This window comes from Triplophysa dalaica, chromosome 3 (assembly GCF_015846415.1).
Source record: "Triplophysa dalaica isolate WHDGS20190420 chromosome 3, ASM1584641v1, whole genome shotgun sequence".
Classification (NCBI taxonomy): Eukaryota; Metazoa; Chordata; class Actinopteri; order Cypriniformes; family Nemacheilidae; genus Triplophysa; species Triplophysa dalaica.
In genome coordinates this window covers 23,119,251-23,137,824 of record NC_079544.1, presented here as the reverse complement: position 1 = coordinate 23,137,824, position 18,574 = coordinate 23,119,251, and the positions used below count along the sequence as shown (strand labels likewise).

The window sequence follows — 18,574 nt, the reverse complement described above, 5'->3', positions numbered from 1 at the left end:
ACATTATATATTATTTAATATGCACTTTAAACCCAAACACAGATGGGTGGATTGCGTCATAGATTGATAGAAACTAACTTCCGGGTCAACGTTTATTGTGTGTGTTGTTGCCATGGTAATTTATTTTTGTAAATTAAATCTTTCAATACACCATTTTATGTGTTGGCATTGATTGACTTTAGTAATTTTCAGAGAGCTAAAATTCGATTTCCAAAATAACTGTTTAAAAGCACCTGTTATTCTCCTAGTTTTTTTTACTTTATACTGTGTGGAGAAATATTAATACTTCATCAATATTTAATAATGATCTCATTTATCATAGCATCTAAGACGAATCAGTAATATTTAGTAATATGTAATATTATTTAGTAATAATATCAGTAATATGCTGTTGTAATTCTTAAGACACATATTTAGGCTATTTTGCATCAAAAGGTTGCCAAGGACGTCTTATAAATTAAAATGAAGAAATGATTCCAATATTAGACTCCGTCAAACTGCATTTGGTTTGTTTTGATTTAAGCATAAACTAACACAATAAAAAAGGGGTTATCTCATTATGGAACCAAACTCTTCAGATATAGGCCTAACATATATGTAAATGTATAAACAATTCAGTTAAGTAGACAAACCACAAGAGAGAACGGCATTTGTTTTCAAAGAATAAAATCCATCTTTATTTTTTTTCATTTTCTCTTATATTCTATGTATAATTCAGGCTGAAAGAACCCGTTAAAGTACATTAGCAGAAAGAAGAAAGGTCTTTGACACTTTGTGATCGACATTCACAAAAAAATATATATATTTAAATATATAGCTACAGGACACAGTGATCAAGAATACAGGTCTCCTATTTGGTGCAAAGTGTGTATGTCTGAGTGTATAAGACGGTGTGTGTATGTGTATATAATCGGCAGAGGATACTGGTTGAGACAGAGACCAGCTATCTCCCTGAGAATAGATCTTTTTTGTGTGATAAACAGACAAGAAACATTGCTTCTACAAAAAACGAAAGAAACATGGAACATATAAATTGTTGTACACAGTGACTGAATGACACAACACATTTCATCTTAACAAAGGCATGCATCAAAAGGCCAAGAGGTTGGGATTGTCAAAACATCACTTTTCAAAATACATTACATAGACAGAATTTATATGTTCATGAACCACTCCTTTCTAAACCCTGCTTAAAGTTTCCTGAATGTTGTTGGGCAGATAATAATTTGACAGATTTTCTCTTTCTTTAATCATATCGTTCCATCTTCATCTAGAATATATGATCATTCATTTGAGATTTACCTAAAACCATTTGCACAGATATATAGTAGTACTATAGTGTTATTATATAGTAGTACTATAAGCAATATTGTGAAGACCTGTCAGAACTACACAAGCAGGTAACAATGGAAGGACAATGTCCCGGTCATACAAATGGACAAAGTAAAGGTGATCAATAATTTACAAAATAATACAACAGAAACCAATATCAGTCCTTATACCTGCTGGACTGAGATCTCCTTGACATTCTGAATCTCTTTCTCCATTTTTTATCTGTGCAGAAACGTACAGTGTCCAAGAGTGTACAAGACGCTTTATAACCAGACTGAGATTGAGAAATTCATTCCAGAAAACACTGTTCCATCCAATTTAGCTCGGAAAATTGTCTGTCTCCTTGGAGAACTTTTCTCCAGAACATTTCTGGAGGGCAGCTGGCAATGTCCTTTCAAAATAAAGCGGGCGGAAGTCTGTCCATGCACACGCTATTTAAGGTCCTGGTATGCACGTCCTTTAACATTCTCTTCTACATTAAACCAGCTTCACCTTTCCTCTCTTTGTCAACTAATATGCTAATGTATATACTGTACATTCCTATTCGAAATCATTTTAAAATGACGATATAAATTAAACAAACTCAAATTTATTTTTATTTTTTAGTGGCTTTTACAAGGGAAGGGGATGTGGGACTGAGGTTTCTCATTGCATTAAAATTATACAAATTAAATAAAAAAGGAGCAGCACCAAACACTGTGTCAAAATGTGCCTGCGCAAATGTGCGTGTGGAATAACTGCTCTGAATATTGTGTTCGACAAAACTATAGAATCATGGAAAAATTCGCAAACTCCTCATACTTTAAACTTCACTATCACTGAACAGACTCGACTTCTGTCCTTACAACCTCGTTTGATTTTTTTCTTATAAAACAGATAAAGAGGTATTCATTCACTTAAATTTGAAAGTTATGATTGCGTGCAGCTGGTTTTCTTAATTGTAAATTAAAAAAAGGAGTTCACAAACTTTTGGCCATGACTGTACATCTGTAGAATTACCAGGCTGATGGGTAAAAAACAAAACTGACTGAACTACTTTCTATTGCACATTAGAAAATGGTTCAGCAGATTTGTGCTTTCAAATTCATCGAGATAGCTTTAAGGAAATATTCCAGGTTAAATACTAGTTGCACTGCACAGAAAATAATCAAATTCACTCACATTTAATAAAAAAGGGAAAAACAAAAAGTAACAAAAGAAATGTTTTCAGATCCACCCTTTGTCCATTTAAAAAGCTGCAATCTGTCACTTTTTAGTTAAAAATTAAGCAGAGAAATACTGAATGTACATAAAAAAATCCATGTTTAAAATGTACTCCAATACACAACGGTAAGTTTATAAGGATTTTAAATTCGTGCTGTTGGGCTGGATTTCTCTGGAAAGTGACTGTGACATAATTTAATGTCAACACACAAAAAAATAACTATGTACAATAACCTGCAATTTTATGTTTCAAACAGAGATGGCGATATAGAGACAAAAGTTACAGATTGTAGCTTTAAGTGCATTCAACTGTCTGTGCATTTTTTATGTTCAAACTAGAAAAATAACTTCTATATAACACTGAATATTCCTTTAAAGCAGCACGGGTAAAGTGGTATTTGGTCAAATTGGTCCCTTTATATTTATTGAATACCTGGGCACATTGGCTTTTTTCTTTTCGTTTTGAGCGGATTGTCAAAGCTTTGTAAATCAAAACACGCAGGACCAAAAGTGCAACATCTACATTCGGTCTCAAATCAAAACAAGTGCTATAGTTCGTGGGATACATTCATAATTCGCCTGAGGGTAAAAAACAATGGGAGACAAGAAAAAAGAGTGATATCGACACTGAAAGAGTGATTTGTCCTGATACTGATGATTGTATACTTCATTAAAAGGGTGTTGTGTTTTCCTGAAGGTTCACGGTCTAGTATGTGCAACAGAGTTTGATCCTTTAGCAATCGCTGTATACAAAAATTATGTGTACAGAACTGTTGTCAACATTTAAGATTTCATCTGTACATCTCATGACAATTCGGAAGTGTTTTCATGAAGCAACAGCTAGATTAGATCTAGCATAATCCAAGGAATAATCTGAATGTCTGTATGGTTTTGAAACGGTTATTCGTGTGCTGGAGAGCATGTCAGCGTGGAATCTAAAACGCTTTGTTGGCCCCTGTGGCAGGTTGTTTTTGTGGGTGGTATGTTTGTGTTTTAACATGTTTATGAGAGTTTGTTACCGGGTGTGTGTGGTTCAGATGTAATACACTGTTGCATTCTCCCTGGACTGCATCATTTTTTAAAACGCCTTCGTTTTAAATGCTGCCTTTGAATGTCAGGATGTATTTTTCACCGCTGTTTTCATTGTGCACTCTTTTCTAATTTCCAAATCACTCTCTTTCGCCCTTTCTCTCTATTTAACTGTTGGTGGAATCAGGAAAGTTGATCTCGCTGCCGAAAACTTCCCTGTACAGAGGCGGGAAGCTGTAGGCTGTTTCCGGATGAACCAGACGGAAGAACTGCAGCTTGTCAATGTGCAGGTTACAGATGGACTTCATCCGTGGTAGTTTAGACACCATCTGCAAAGGAAAGACGACAAGGGTAATTTTTAGAGATTGCAGTGCACAATTCATTATGTTTTTTTTAATTCTAAAAAGTCTATTAAATTAATTCAAGAGCACAGGAGTTTCCTGCACAGTTACATTTCCCATACGATAGATCCAACTGGCTTGCAAATCTTATAGATAAAAAATTTGAGTCCAGTTTCACTAGATCTCTCTTCGTCAGGAACCTATTAAACCTTGAATATCAACTCATTGTTTACTTTAACCCAACCACCAGTGAGATACAGAGCTGAAGGGAAGAACAGCAGGCAGGAGACGAAGTGATGTTAAATAGACAGAAAAATGATTTATTGAATAATCTCAGTTGTGCTTTGATGTTTAGTCTAGCTCTGTCAAACTTTGTCTCTTTGCACTTTGGATGCACATGACAAAAACACAGAACGAGATCCATTTGCCAAATTTTTATTTCGCCCGACTTTTTATAGTTTGTGCACAATTCTTTGGTGCTTATTATTGTGGTAGTATTTATTATCATGAAGCATAAATGTTTTAGTGAAAATTTAGTTCAAGTAAAATTTGAGTTTATATCATTAATAAAGATATATCGGTATATTGCAAATAAAAAAACTGTACAAATTTTCACATGTTTTATAAATTATTTTCAAATTGTCACTGTTAGAAAATTCAAGAAATTTCTCTAGCAAAGGGAAGAAGGGATGAAGCGATGGTGGGTGATTTTGTCTGGAACTTAGTACTTGAGGACACTATAAGTCATAAAAGACAAAAACGGAAGTTTTGGATGACTCCTTTTAAGTAACTGTTATGTCAAACTGTTGTTTTGAGCTCAGTGTTATGCCAGTGCCTTGTAATTTCTGCATACAAGTGATAATTCTCAAAAGTTAAAATATAAATATATTTGGACTGCCGATGGTTTAAAAAAAGTTTGTAAAGAACATACATCATAAAGAAACAATACAAATGAAAGGAAAACACAACTTAAAAAAAAATTACATTGTGTTAAGTAACATGGTCTTTTAACAAAGAATATGGTTTCTCGCCTTGTCCAGTTTCTCTGTGGTGGCTCTGTTCATGTGCAAGCAGTGCTGCAAGGCCATGTAAACCTTCTCCTGGAGTTTCTGAACCTCCTGAGACTCTGTCAACCATGGACGATCTGAAAAAACACGTTTTAAACTGTGAGAGCATGTACAAATGTGACCACTGTACCCATTCTATTATCCTGGAGTAAATACCCCTGCACTAGGAAATGGGTCCAGACATGCGTGAGAGCATCTTACCTGGTGCCAACAGAACCGCAGCGCTGAATAAAGCCATTTCCTCCTCACTCAGCTGCAGACGAGTCATGCTTTTCGCCAGTTCGAAGACTGCATTTACCAGATCATCACAACCTATGAATACATGCATGCACCAGTTACCATACAGTTTTAGGAATAAAACAGATTTTTGACGTATAGTAAAAGAAGCCCATTGAAAAATTGCAATCCTTACACTAAAACATATTGTACTGTCCAATATTACGAAAATCTAATTTATTAGCAAATTTTTGTGAGCACCAATCAGCATCTAGTACCATCCAAATAATGTGCATATATACAGATCTAATCAACAAAAAAATCAATGAATGTGGTTTGATGAAGGAAGCATCGTCTCATTTGGCTTGCTCACTGAGGGGTTTGTAAAATGGCATTTCTTGCAACGCTGTTTCTGGAAAATATGTGTTGTGAGAAGCACAGTCAATCTAATGAACTAAGGCAAATTATAATAATGGTTGAACTTGTTCCAATTCTAAAGCGTTTTTTAATGAACTAAAACATAAAGTGTGCCCCCTAGAACGGTTTTCATTTTTTGCTTTGTTGAAGAATTATTACTCGCCTCCAGCATCACTTGTGTTCAGTAAGTGTTAAAAAAGTGTTAGCCTTTGTTTTCATCTATTAATTCATGATGCCAACCCTCTGACTTTAGCTCTAACCTCTAGTGTTTTTCTTGGTCTTGAGATGCTAATGGAGTTTTGAATTGTAAACTAAGACATGCTTTGCTTGAAAGTGAATCCTTCAAAACACCATCAAGTACATATCTGCAGTGAAGAAATGGTAAAAATGATGGTAGACATCGCTTGTGTTTCATTTGTCACGTTGGATACGAATGGATGAATGGAGCTCATTGCATTGTGAGATACAGTACTCAAATGCAGCATGCTCAGCATGAGTAGTATGGTACATGTAAAGTAGTGTGCTGTCCCGATCAAAACCAGAGACTCACCGAGAGCTTTGAAGAGCTGCGGGCTGGCAAACTTTCCGTCAAAATACATAGTGTTATTGGAAGAGTTGTAAGCCCGACACATTCGGATCAGCAGAACTTCCAAACATCCTGGAACATTAATAGAGAGAAAGAGAGCAGAAAAAAAAGAAGGGAAGGGAAGGAAAAAAGAAAGAGGGACAGACAGACAGAGAGAGAGAGAGAGAGAGAGAGAGAGAGAGAGAGAGAGAGAAAGACAAAGAGAAAGATAGAGAAACAGACAGAGAGAGAGAGAAAATAAAATGGAAGGAGGAAACAGCAGGAATATGCTCCACCATGTATGTCCAAAACAGACATAAAAAATGTCATTAAATGTTTCTCCAAATATGAAAAACATCAAATGTCAAATATTGTCCCGCCACCAGAACAAAATTTTTCATTGTGAAGGAGGGTTTTGTTTAGGTTTTTCATACGGTAGGCACAAAGAAAGAAGTAGAGAGAATAATGGAGGATCAAAAAGAAAAGGAGACAAACATTAGTTCAAGATTATAATTTAACATAAATTGAACGGTGTTGACTGACCTAATATGTTTATTTGTTTAATTTGGTAAAAATATTTTATGTTAACATAATATGCCTAATAAAAAGAAACTGTGAGCCTTCTAGAAAATCTATCATCGCAGTACTAGAGACGCTTTCATCGGACGCCTGGCCCGAAGTTAACTTCTGGTCTGTGTTTGTTGATCCATAAGGGCTTTAGAAATGCCACAGATAAAGTTATATGAGCAAGAAATCAGGTGTCTAATCAGGGATCTGTTAAGTATTATACGTGCAAGATAAAGGCGGCACTGACCTGCTTTGAGCAAGATAATCTGGTCATTCTGACAGAGGTCCAAGAACCCAGAAACGCGCTTTGCAAACTCCACAACGTACTGGATGGCGTTTGTGAGGTGCACGGCACACTGTTGCCACATCCATTCTGCAGACTGAAAACACACAGAAAATATGAACATTACAACAATGATTAGGTATTGAGACACTTTTAGAAATTCCCAAATGTTTTGGAGATCAAATTTATACTGTAACAGGTTTGTTTTTGAGAAAAAAATAAAGAATATCGAAGAGGCCTTTATGACATTTATTACGGTTGGGCGATGTCTACAGTGAAACGATGACATGACATCTGTTAAATTCAACATGTAGTTGGAATTGAAATGGAATGAATCTTTAGGCAGGCACGTCGTTTAGAATCATGATGTGAGCTGTCAGTCATCGGCGATGGACTACGGCATCGTCTACTGGCTCAACCCTTCTATCCATGATGTACTACAGATGTTCAGATCAGGTTGTTTTGAATGTACCTTGAGCTGAAAGCTGCGAGTTTCTTCAGGTGTGTAGACGTTACAGGTGAGTTTCTTTAACTCTTCTGTGCTGTACTGACATGTCTCCATGTGAGACTTCACAACATTTTTGGTGATCCGCTCTGAACACAAATAAAAACACAACATAAGCAGAGTTCCCATCAATATCCTGCGTTCAACTTACGTATCAATCTATCTATCCTGCTGTCCTTTCTGTCTGTCTACCTTTTCTCTGCCATATTTGAAGATTCTGTAAACCTTCAGTCCGTAAGTTTGCCTCTCTATAGCCATCATGAAACATAAATTTGTAGGTTACCTTACGTACTTCTCTTAACGTCAATCTGACATCTTTCATGAAATCATACCAGACAGCTCAGTTTATAAATCATTATAAAAAATTGACTGTTGTGAGGACTGTTGATGTACTTGCATAATGACAGAATTTTGCTTATTTTTTTACCAAACAAGTTCTAGATTGCAGCATTAAAGATGATATCTTATGGCAGCTTACCTATATCATTTAGAGAGCAGTTGTCTTGTAGGGAACCCAGTAAAGACTGCATTAGGAGACTGTTTTCGGGCAGTAAATACTCATGCTTCACCCGCCCCGTTTCTGTGAAATCTACAGTGCTAGGCTCTGGCGAGCTCTGATTGGACAAGCTTCCACTTCCTGCGCTCCCATAACTGCCCCCGTCGCCTTCGAGTATGTCCAGGTCGCAGTACTCTCTTGTCTCCTCCGGGGTCAAGGGAAGGTCGAACAGCAGGCCGTCGGGGAGTGCGGCGATGTCGTCTAGGTCGCTAAGGGTGGAACTGGACCCCCCGCTGCTGTACGGCCGGCTGTGCGTGCTGTCTTCACCCAGGTCATCGATGCCTTTAGGTGGCAGACCGCCACCCAAACCCGTCAGGGTGTCCTGAGACAGCTGCTGATGTCGCTGGACCTCTGCATACAGACTTTCTCGCTGTTTCTTTGACATGCGCCCAAACTTAACCGCTGCAGAAAGTCAATAATAACAGACTGTTTATTTATTGCATATTTGTATTGACATTTTTTTTTACAATGCCCCATATTTGCAAATGGCTTCACTGTTTTGTTTCCTTTATCTTCTCTGTATGTCACTTTGGATAAAAGCATCTGCTAAATGTCTGAATGTAAATGTTATTTTTGGTGTACTGTATTGTGTTGCCTGAACAGTTTATATTGTTCTTTGGTTTATGAACTTTTCTTGTCTTGTAAAATCATCTTCATCTACTTTACAGTAGTGTAATGTTTTATTTTTAATTTTTCCTAAAGCTAATTCTTGCATTTTGCTCTATCTGCACTCTTTTATGTTGTATATTCTAATAAACACTAAGCTGTCAAATTATTCTTGAATCTCAATAAGAGATTTTTGAAACAGTGTTTTGAAATGATCTCACCATGTGTCTTACACTGTGTTGTATGTTTTTGAGGGCTTGTGTGTCATATCTGCAGGAAAAGTTGAGCTTTTCAGTGAGTTTGAACGGTTTTGAGAGGAGAGTTTCATTTTGACCTGAAAATAGGATGGTTGGGGAATTGGGTGAGATGTTATTGATTTGTGCATACTGGTTTGAGAATACGAGGCATAATTTCAGGAAACGTGTTTAAGCAATCAAGAAAAACTGTAGTCAATATCAGAATAGAAGAACTTGTATGGATATTTTGCATAAAGTAATTGAAGACTATTTTTAACACCATGGAAATTGTGCTCTATTTTCATTTATGCAAAGTATAATGTCTAAAGGTTGTTGTTTACTGTAAACTTAAATTTGTCAGAAACAGTCCATTGCATAATATGACTAGTTTTTGTAATATGGTTTTTACTAATGTTTCATCAACAGAATGTGAATCCTTTATAAAACATGATATAAGTGGTTGGTTATTCTAATCTCATTCTGTTCCAGTGTATCACTGAATTAAACAAGCATGAACAAAACTACATTTTTCATTTGCAAGGTCTATTAATCCTAAACATGAAATATGCTATAGGTGATCAAGATGCAAAAAAAAAAAGAATTTTTGCGTCCACAGGTTTAATGGCACAACAGTTATATATTTGAAACCTGATTCACGCTAAACACATGCAGGGTTGAAAAAGATCAACTGGAAAATCCATATTGTTGCACCTTTGACCCATTTACACTATTACTTGAATGATAATTTTTTACTATTCTGATATGTTTTATTAAATCTTGAACACTAGTAAATTATACACCACTCTCTCACCATCACGGCTCATGCCGAGCGCCAGGCACTTCTGCAGGCGACAGTGTTGGCATCGGTTTCGATTTGTTCGATCGATCAGACAGTTCCTCTGTCGTGAGCATGAGTACATGGCATTGTTTTGTTGGCTGCGTCGGAAAAACCCCTACAGAAAAAAAAAAGAAACAGTGTTACCAATGTGTACCCAATGACTCGAACCAGATGTGGCTTTTGTGGGCGTTTCCTTGCTTGGAATAACAAACATGAAGTGATATAAACTGATCCAGAAACAACTGCATGAAAACAACAAGATGAGAGGTAAATATGAGGGATAGATTGCAAAGTTTGCATTGTTTTAGATGTATGGGTTCTTGCTCATTTTTGGTAAGCAAAGATGAAGAATTATGGAAAGAATTCTTACCTTGCAGCCTTCGCATGTGATAAGTCCATAATGAATTCCGGAGGATTTGTCACCGCAGATTTTACAAGGTATAACCTCAATTTGAGCTGTAACAAAACCATAAATATTGTTATACAACAAAACAATACAATATAATCATAGGCTATCCCAAAACACAATGAAATGACTCACATGCAATTAGATTAGTCATAAACACAACAACTAATAACAAGCAATGAGGATTAACAGTGCGATAGTCTCTGTCGCGCCCTGCGCAGCATGAAAGACAGAAATAGCCAAGGAATGATTTTCCAACTTTGGCATGAATTATGTTTCTGCTTTTACTGATCCCATCTGATCAATGAAAGATTCTTTAAAAATTAGATGCTTAACCTCACACCCACTTCTAATAAAAACAAAATAAATCATATGATCAAATACAATCAATTACATATTCTATGTAATGTATATAATAAAAGTATATATACTGTTATAGAACCATAAAAAAGAAGGGGGAATCTGCTTTTTTATGTAAAAAGCACTGTAGAAATAAACTTAACTTAAATAAAAAGAATCCCTTCTCTCTTGCTTTTAGCCTATAATGATTTTCTTTATTTTTTCTTTGTTATATTTTCAATTCTGTTTTAAATATTGTTTGAGTTTTTATTTCTCAGTAATATTGCACATGTGCAGGCCTGTGGTCGTTTTTAAATGTGCTCTATAAATAAACGAATTTGAACTTGATAATTCTTCACACATCGTTAACAAATGTCAAAAATAAAAGTCATGTAATATCTTTTAAAATAAGTATATTACCCCTTTAAAAGTCTCTTTTGAACAAACTTTGCAAATAGTGGTTACGTAAGAACAAATAAGGTTGCACCTCCCTTAGAGAAAAAAACACATGAATTTCACGTTTTTCCACATTTTATCTCATGTGGTTTAGATGGGACTCGCACAGAAATGTTCAATATGTGACACCATTATGTGATGTTCTGTAAGGGCAACTTGCAGCGACAAATTTCTTAGAAAAGAGCATCCTCCATTTTGTCTTTCTGGTTCATCTGTCAGCTGAAAGCAATGACGAAGATACACTGTTGCATGCAATGGAAAAAGCCCTAAGGTGCCCCTCCCGTCCTGCTCTCTGGGTACTGTTATATAACCTCCGTCTGGAAACATTCCCCTAGCCCGCCATTCAGGACCACTCAGACTAATAATGCAGGCGTTCCACCTTCCTACCAGTTCTGCCAGCCTATTGGACGATGCCCGGGCAGGGGCGTCCGCAATTGGTTGATTCCAAACGTCACTTTTTTCATCTTGGCTGTAAGCCCATGTGGACTCGTTGTCCTACTGACATACTTTCTCAGTGAAAAGAGGAGAGCCGTTGTGGGCGGATCCCTGGCACACAGAATTTGAATAGGCCTTTCCCTTCTCTCTGTTAAGGTGGAACTGGTTCCAACAGATACACAAGCGTGCCGTTGTCCTTTCTTCGACACAAACGAACAGACAATGGCCAATAAAATGTTCCCTTTAAAATGTGATGCTATAAATGAATAGACTAACATGAAAAATGTCGTGTTTGTTTTCAAAGTTTTGCTCAAATCTCTTTCCGCCGCCCTTAGGATGTGTGAAATACAACAGATTTTTGCGTTGTTATATTGCAGCGTCTTCAGCCTCATGCTTTGGAGTATAAAGTACTGCAGACAGACAGTGTTTAAATTTAAAATCAAAAGTTTATGTGTCAATTTAAGCATCGTCTGCAGCGTTTTGACTTCCAAAGCATAACGTTAAAAATAGTTTTAGCCACATGCAAATGTTATAACAAGACTCATTTCTGTGAAGGGTGAAGGCAAGCACCGAAGAACTTTAGATAACTGTAACTTTCATACATCTGAAGATATAAAAATAGATTTTAATATTAGACAGACAAAGGTGATTAATATGATGCATGCCCTTTTCTACAGGTTTTTTTACAAACATTAATCTACAGATGTTATTTAAAAAGAACAATATCCGTCAATATGTGAAGCAATAAAAGACAATCTAACCAGTGTAAACTGATTTTTTTTGTTATATATTAATAATTGCCATGAATGAGAAATGTTTGCTTGAAGTAAAGAACACTGATTTACTCAGTATAGTGATGACATAACACTAGACCAGAGATTAGATTAAGCAGTGAAGCATAATGGATTTTAAACACACAGTGCTTGAAGAGTCGGGTAATGTAAGAGGGTCCGCCGATCCAGAGCCATTGGGGAGAGAGTCGCGTCAACTCCGTTGACTCCAATGGAACAGGTTCATGGAGGCTCTTATAGTTCCCAGAAGTTACTAGTAATACATGGAGCTGTGACTAAACAGACCAAGTGAGGTAAACTTCTAACCCATTTAAAGACGAAAGCCATTTCATGAATAAAAAATTAAAGAAATAAAGCATTTAAAGAGAAAACATAACTTCCTGGAACTATCTGAAGGCTCCATGAATCACGTGACGCTCCAGCGTTTTGGACTTCCTTTGGCAGAACTACCTCTATCATTGGCTCTGCGCCAAATCTCAGTTGTAAAGAATGAGTCATCAATATTTTTTGTCCATTTTCCTAAATCGAGTGACTATAAACTTGTGTATTATTAATAGGTTATTTTTGTCAAGGTTCACTAGTATATTGATGACTTTTAAGACGAGCAGTAAATTTGATAATAATAATTTCTACTTTACTTAATCAAACCATTCAAAATGCCTCTTCCCAAATGTTTGGGAAACCTAATGAATGCAGATTGTGTCAGTAAGCAATAATAAGAAAAACTTGTTTATTTAGAAGTTCCAACATAAGCTCAATTTAAAAACTGTAGTTCAAAAGTTTCCTTAAAGGAGTAGTTCAGCTTCAAAATGAAAATTCTGTCATCATTTACTCACCATGTTGTCAATTCAAACATGTATGGCTTACTTTCATCCACAGAACACAAAAGAATATATTTTGAAGAATGTCATTAACAGCCCCCCAGTCACTTGCATTGGTTATAAATTCACTTGCAAAGTCATACAGGTTTGAAATGACTAGAGGGCGTAAATGATGACAGAATTTAAATTTTGAACGTGAACTACTCCTTTAAGGAAACTTTTGAAAAATAGTTTTTACTTTCTACATTTTAAAAAATAAAAAGGTGAACTACTTCTTTAAAATTTGAAGTTATATCAAATTGGCTTTATAAGTAATTTGAACTTAAATTATATTAAACGGACTTAGGCAATCTAGTTGTGTTCTTTCATAACTTATAAAATGAAGTAATATTAAATATAACTAGATTTTATGCACTGTAAAAAATCATTAATTTCTCCTGCCTTAATTTTTTTAGTTAAAAATCAAATTAGCTTTATGAGTCAATTAAACTTAAAATATATTGAACTAGTGGTCGACCGATTATCGAATTGGCCGATTATCGGCGTCGATATTAAGGATTTAGCCGATAATCGATATCGATCATTTTCAATGCCGATTTGCCGATAAAGTCATATAATTTTGAAATGCGCTTTTTGGCTCTGACGCAGCCAAGGATTTAGCGAGAGCAGTCGGAACACGTCACTCTAGGGGTTTGCCTAGAGTAATGCCCGCCCACTGCCCCTCTGATTTGTTGGGACTAAGTCACGAGTCCGGCCAATCAACACGGGAGGCTGCGGAACAGAAAGTCTTTTTTCACTGTCACACCGAAAGCGCTGCTTCGGGTTCATGCTCTATGAGGTAAAGCAGCATCAGACGTTGAAATAAATCTCAATCCACTGCACTGAAGATGCAAAACACTTCAATATAATAAGTGCCTGAATTTCGGAGCAGCTTTGCGGGTTTCCTGCAGGTTCCGCGGGATTTACGCATTATTATCATGTAGATATAATTCACATCCTCAGTATAACAATGATTTGCTCTGCAAGCGAGCAGCACACTGCACACGCTTTTCTTGTAATTGATCGAGCTGGCGTTTTGCACGTCACTTAAAATGACGCCATTTCAAAAATACAAGACATTTTAAAGCATAAAGAACTTGAATCGTCGGTCTTCAGTCAGAGCGCTCTCATGCTCATGTTATAGCTACATGAAAATATTGCGGTCTTTTCAACAACATACACAATAAAGCTATGAAGGCAATTCAATTATTTACACTTAATATATAAATTCAAATTGTGCTAGTTAATCCAATGATTAGCATAATGATTAATTGAAAAGTATTGTATGCAATGTTAAAGTCATCAGAACATATTTCTTTCCATAAATAAATATAATTTGTTACATTCAATTCATTTTTTCATTTGTTGCTTGTTGTTTTTTACTGTGTTGCTTGTGGTTTACAAAATGTTCACAGAATTCTGCTGGGTGCTCCCTTCTTTCTTTTATTAGTATTAATATAAGTGTTATGATTAAGATTTCTCAGTCAGAATTAAAAATATTTCAAATGTTTCAGAGCATGTGTTCTTAAGTTCTATATAAATTTACGTTTTTACACCATATATATATCGGTTCAAAATATCGCTTATCGGTCTAATTTGCATGGAAATAATCGGTATCGGCCTGAAAACGCATATCGGTCGACCTCTATATTGAACCCACTTGAAAAAATGAGTTGTTCCAAGTCGGTTCAATATAATTAAAGTTTTCTTTAAAATTAATTTGATTAAACCTAAAAATCCTGCGATGGGTTGGCACTCCATCCAGGGTGTATCCTGCCTTGATGCCCGAGGACTCCTGAGATAGGCACAGGCTCCCCGTGACCCGAGGTAGTTCGGATAAGCGGTAGAAAATGGAATGGAAAAAAAAAAACCTAAAAATGTAATTTAGATGTTTAACTTAAGTTTTTACGTTTTTATGTTGTTTAACGTATTTTAAATGACTTGTAAAGCAAACTTGATTTAACTTAAAAATTTACGTCAGTTTTTTTACTTTTTATGAATTGAAATAGGTGGAAAAAAGCACATGAATCACCTGATGAAACAATTTAAGGCCAAAAAACATACATTTTGTTGAGTTATACCAGTAATGTATGTCACACCAATGAGCAATCTTCTTTTGTACAACAGCAAAAAATGACAGATAACCGGCTAAATTACTTATATCATATTACACATAATAAAGTGTACATAACTAAATGTACAATGGTTTATGGATTATCTCGGACTCATCTATTTCTACCCTGCTTTTTTGTCATACCGATGACGAGTATGATTATTGTTCATGCGGTTTGCATTTGTAGGCCTTAGTAAAGAACATGAGTTCATACCTCACCGGTTTACATAATACACATCTGTTCTCACCCAGTGACAAGACATCCAGTTGCTTTCACACAGACAGAACAGAATTACACTTTGGTTTTGGATTAGACATGCACTGGAGTGCGAATCGGTCAAAGTGTCAGTAAGCCACTTCAGGCCACCTTTCGTATCAAATGTTCCAGCTGTCTGGTCATTAGTCATTAGGATCGGCTGGCGGATGCCAATCCAACCAGTTAAGGAGGCGTGTGGCGGTGCTTCAAAATAAGGCTATCACCTAGACCAGCTCGTTTATGTATCAAAAAAGTGTGTGCGTGCCTGATATCCTTATTATAAGGCATGTCTCATCCCTGTGGCATTTAAAAAAAAAAAGCAGTTGACAACTCAACAAGGGTTGAGTTGTATAACATGGGTGGAGGGCACAAACAGTAACTGCGTAACAACAGCGTAAACAAAGAAATGAAAGGACTCTTGATATCAATATTTAAAGAAGAATGTTTAATTTAGCACACATGAAATGTAAACTTTAATTAAGAGGTCCAAATGTTGAAATTCCCATTGTGTAATAACAGAGAGGGAAAGTGGCTATAAGTTATGGCCAATGAAGACAGACTATTCAAAGTGAGACTATAGCTCTTTTCCAGGATTTATCATTGAGAGTGTTTACATGCAAGTCTTAGTCAGTTTATGTGCTCACATCTAACAATCTAATCAAGCAGTTGATGTGGAAACTATTGATATTCAAGAGAAGAGATATAAAAATGCAGATTCTGACAGATTTCCTTGCCGTTTTTAATTACTAGATGGACTGTCTGTATGCGAGAAACCTGGCATGTCTCAAATTTCCATGTTAACATGGTTTTCTGCATAGCCAGTTTATAGATATGCATGTAAACAAGTGAAATAAAGCTTCTTTTATAAGCAGATTTTTGATAGATATCCGTTTATTTCGTGCATGTTAATGCACAAAGCAGATGCTAGTGTATATTTAAACACGGCCCCACCTCACCACAGTGTGCCTAGACATGTACACCCGCAACTGGCATTAACATTCGTCCAGGCAGCAAACTAACAGAGAGAAAATGCCCAGTTTGTGCCAACAGACAAAATAAGCTTAAGGTGTTTGGGCAACTAGTTAAATGAAAAGATATCAGGATCCAATGTTTACTCATTTGGATAGATGATTAGACAGTTTAAGACTTTAAGCAGTTTCAGAAATATCTAAAATATCATAAACTGTTAATAAATAGTATGAAAATTTGTTTTTATAGGAATCCTACAAAAAAGTATATATTTATTGTACATCACAGTAACCAATCTTTTAACAATTTATTATTATCTTTATAATCATTTTATGAAAATGATATTAACTTATTCAATACACATATTTATGTAAATTTTAATATGGGTCGTCAATAGTCAAGGGCAAGGTAAAGATCAGAACTCAAGCTGAAGTCTGAAGGAGCGCGCAAACAGAGCATGATTCCAGCAAACTGCCCCATCCCCCCCAACCCCCCCACGTCCGTCCCCGTAAACGCTGCTGTGTAATGTTCAGTGACATAACTAGGTCAGTGGAACAGCATTTTCAAGACATGCTCACACAGCCGGCCATGCTGCCTTCTGAAAACAACAACACGAACACGTAGCGGACACGCCAGACCCTCCCCAAAATTTACATACGACGATATCACCCCAACAGCGCAGGTTCATTTACAAAATATATTACAATTAACATAAAATATTGTACATATCATGATACACGATTTGAATCATTATCAGAACATTTGGAGACATAGGCCTATTATTTATTAAAACATACATATTCTATATTTTCAGAGAGTAAGTTTAAATGCAACGATGTTGGATTTGTTGCGAGATAAATTACGCAATACATTTTATTCATAATAATCAATAAAAATAAATAATAAAACAGGCATGTTAAACAGAGATTCACCGCAAATAAAAGGCTTTACAAAGGCGTCAGATTTTTGATACGTATTAACGTCAAACAGCAGATCGCAGAACACTGCGTTTTATTTACACATTATCGCGTTCCGTTTAAACGCGTCACAAAGTAACTACATGGAACAAAACAGGTTATTGAAACATGTCAAGTAGGGTATTACCGTGGTGCGCATATCGTGAGAACCCGTTTCCTGCACGAGCACTGCGGGGAGATCGTGTCTTCCAAAACCACACGGATTTTTGTATTAACGTAATTTTAAATTGACAAACAATTCAGTGCTTCCTTATTATGAACACAGTCGATATTTAAATATGTAAATACTAGTTGCAAGGACAAGTAAACCTCTTACCTCTCATTTTGATCGCGCTTTGTTGAAAGTCCACAGGGTGCGTAATAAAATATATTTGTGTGGACTAAAAAGCTTACGTGGGACACGAAAAGAACTTATCAGCTCTGCTTGTGACCATTATTATGAAGAGAAATAATGTAAAAATATCCTCGAAGTAAGTTTGCGTTTTTAAATCTGTCTTCTTTCGCTCTGAGAAACTGAAAGTCGCTCTCGGTGTGTTATGATGCGGTGTGAATCGCGCTCTTCCTCTACTCACTCTGCCCAGCTAACCTACTTTCTGACGCGTGGACTCTCACATGATCTCGCTCACTGTTCACGGGGACGCGCATCTCGCAACAGCTCTTAAGGTGGCACGAGTACTTCATTTAGCAGCATGGCATTTTATTAATTGCTCTTCTTATATATGTTCATTATTTTAACATGTGACACGACACGGTGCCATCAATTGTGTTGTAAAGTATCCTGACGGGGGAAAAAATAAAACATAATGGTGACTGCTTTCTACAAGACTTAAGATGAAGCTGCTGAGCAAGCATAATTAGATTATTCAATACGCAAAGGTTTGTTCAGGTCTAAGGGCTTATGGGATACCTACCTTAATATTATGTCATCTGTTTATGGTGTAAACATTGTAGAAGTGATCTGGTGAATTCCATGCATTGCAGAGTTGTAGAATAATGATTTTGAATGATATCATATTGTTTCAATTACAATTTCTACAGGTCATAATCATAACTAACACAATGAAACATTTTAGTCTCACAGAAAATATTATAAGTAATAATACGAATTTTAATGTTATATGTGTCCATTTCTCTCCTGTTTGCACACTCAAATTAGCCTATTCGGCAAATGTGTGAAGTTGATTTGGAAAATCGCTCTTTTACTATTGAAA

General features: G+C 36.1%; 1 protein-coding gene across 1 annotated transcript; it reads right to left on the bottom strand.

Moving 5' to 3' along the window:
- Positions 1 to 663: 663 nt before the first annotated feature.
- On the bottom strand, positions 664 to 17,935 carry rorcb (RAR-related orphan receptor C b). Its single transcript, XM_056743674.1, has 10 exons — positions 17,680 to 17,935; positions 10,132 to 10,217; positions 9,735 to 9,876; positions 8,004 to 8,483; positions 7,493 to 7,614; positions 6,985 to 7,117; positions 6,156 to 6,263; positions 5,174 to 5,284; positions 4,937 to 5,049; positions 664 to 3,893 (listed from the first exon to the last, which is right to left on the bottom strand). The coding sequence occupies exons 1-10, from the start codon at positions 17,684 to 17,686 to the stop codon at positions 3,732 to 3,734; spliced, it is 1,464 nt and encodes a 487-aa protein (XP_056599652.1). The 5' UTR covers positions 17,687 to 17,935; the 3' UTR covers positions 664 to 3,731.
- Between the last annotated feature and the right edge of the window lie 639 nt (positions 17,936 to 18,574).

Excerpts from the sequence above, each read along its gene's own strand:
- rorcb (XM_056743674.1), bottom strand. Across the intron at positions 7,118-7,492 it reads CTCGCAGCTTTCAGCTCAAG|TCTGCAGAATGGATGTGGCA; the intron begins GTACATTCAAAA and ends GTGTGTTTTCAG. Across the intron at positions 5,285-6,155 it reads GCAGCTCTTCAAAGCTCTCG|GTTGTGATGATCTGGTAAAT; the intron begins GTGAGTCTCTGG and ends ATGTATTCATAG.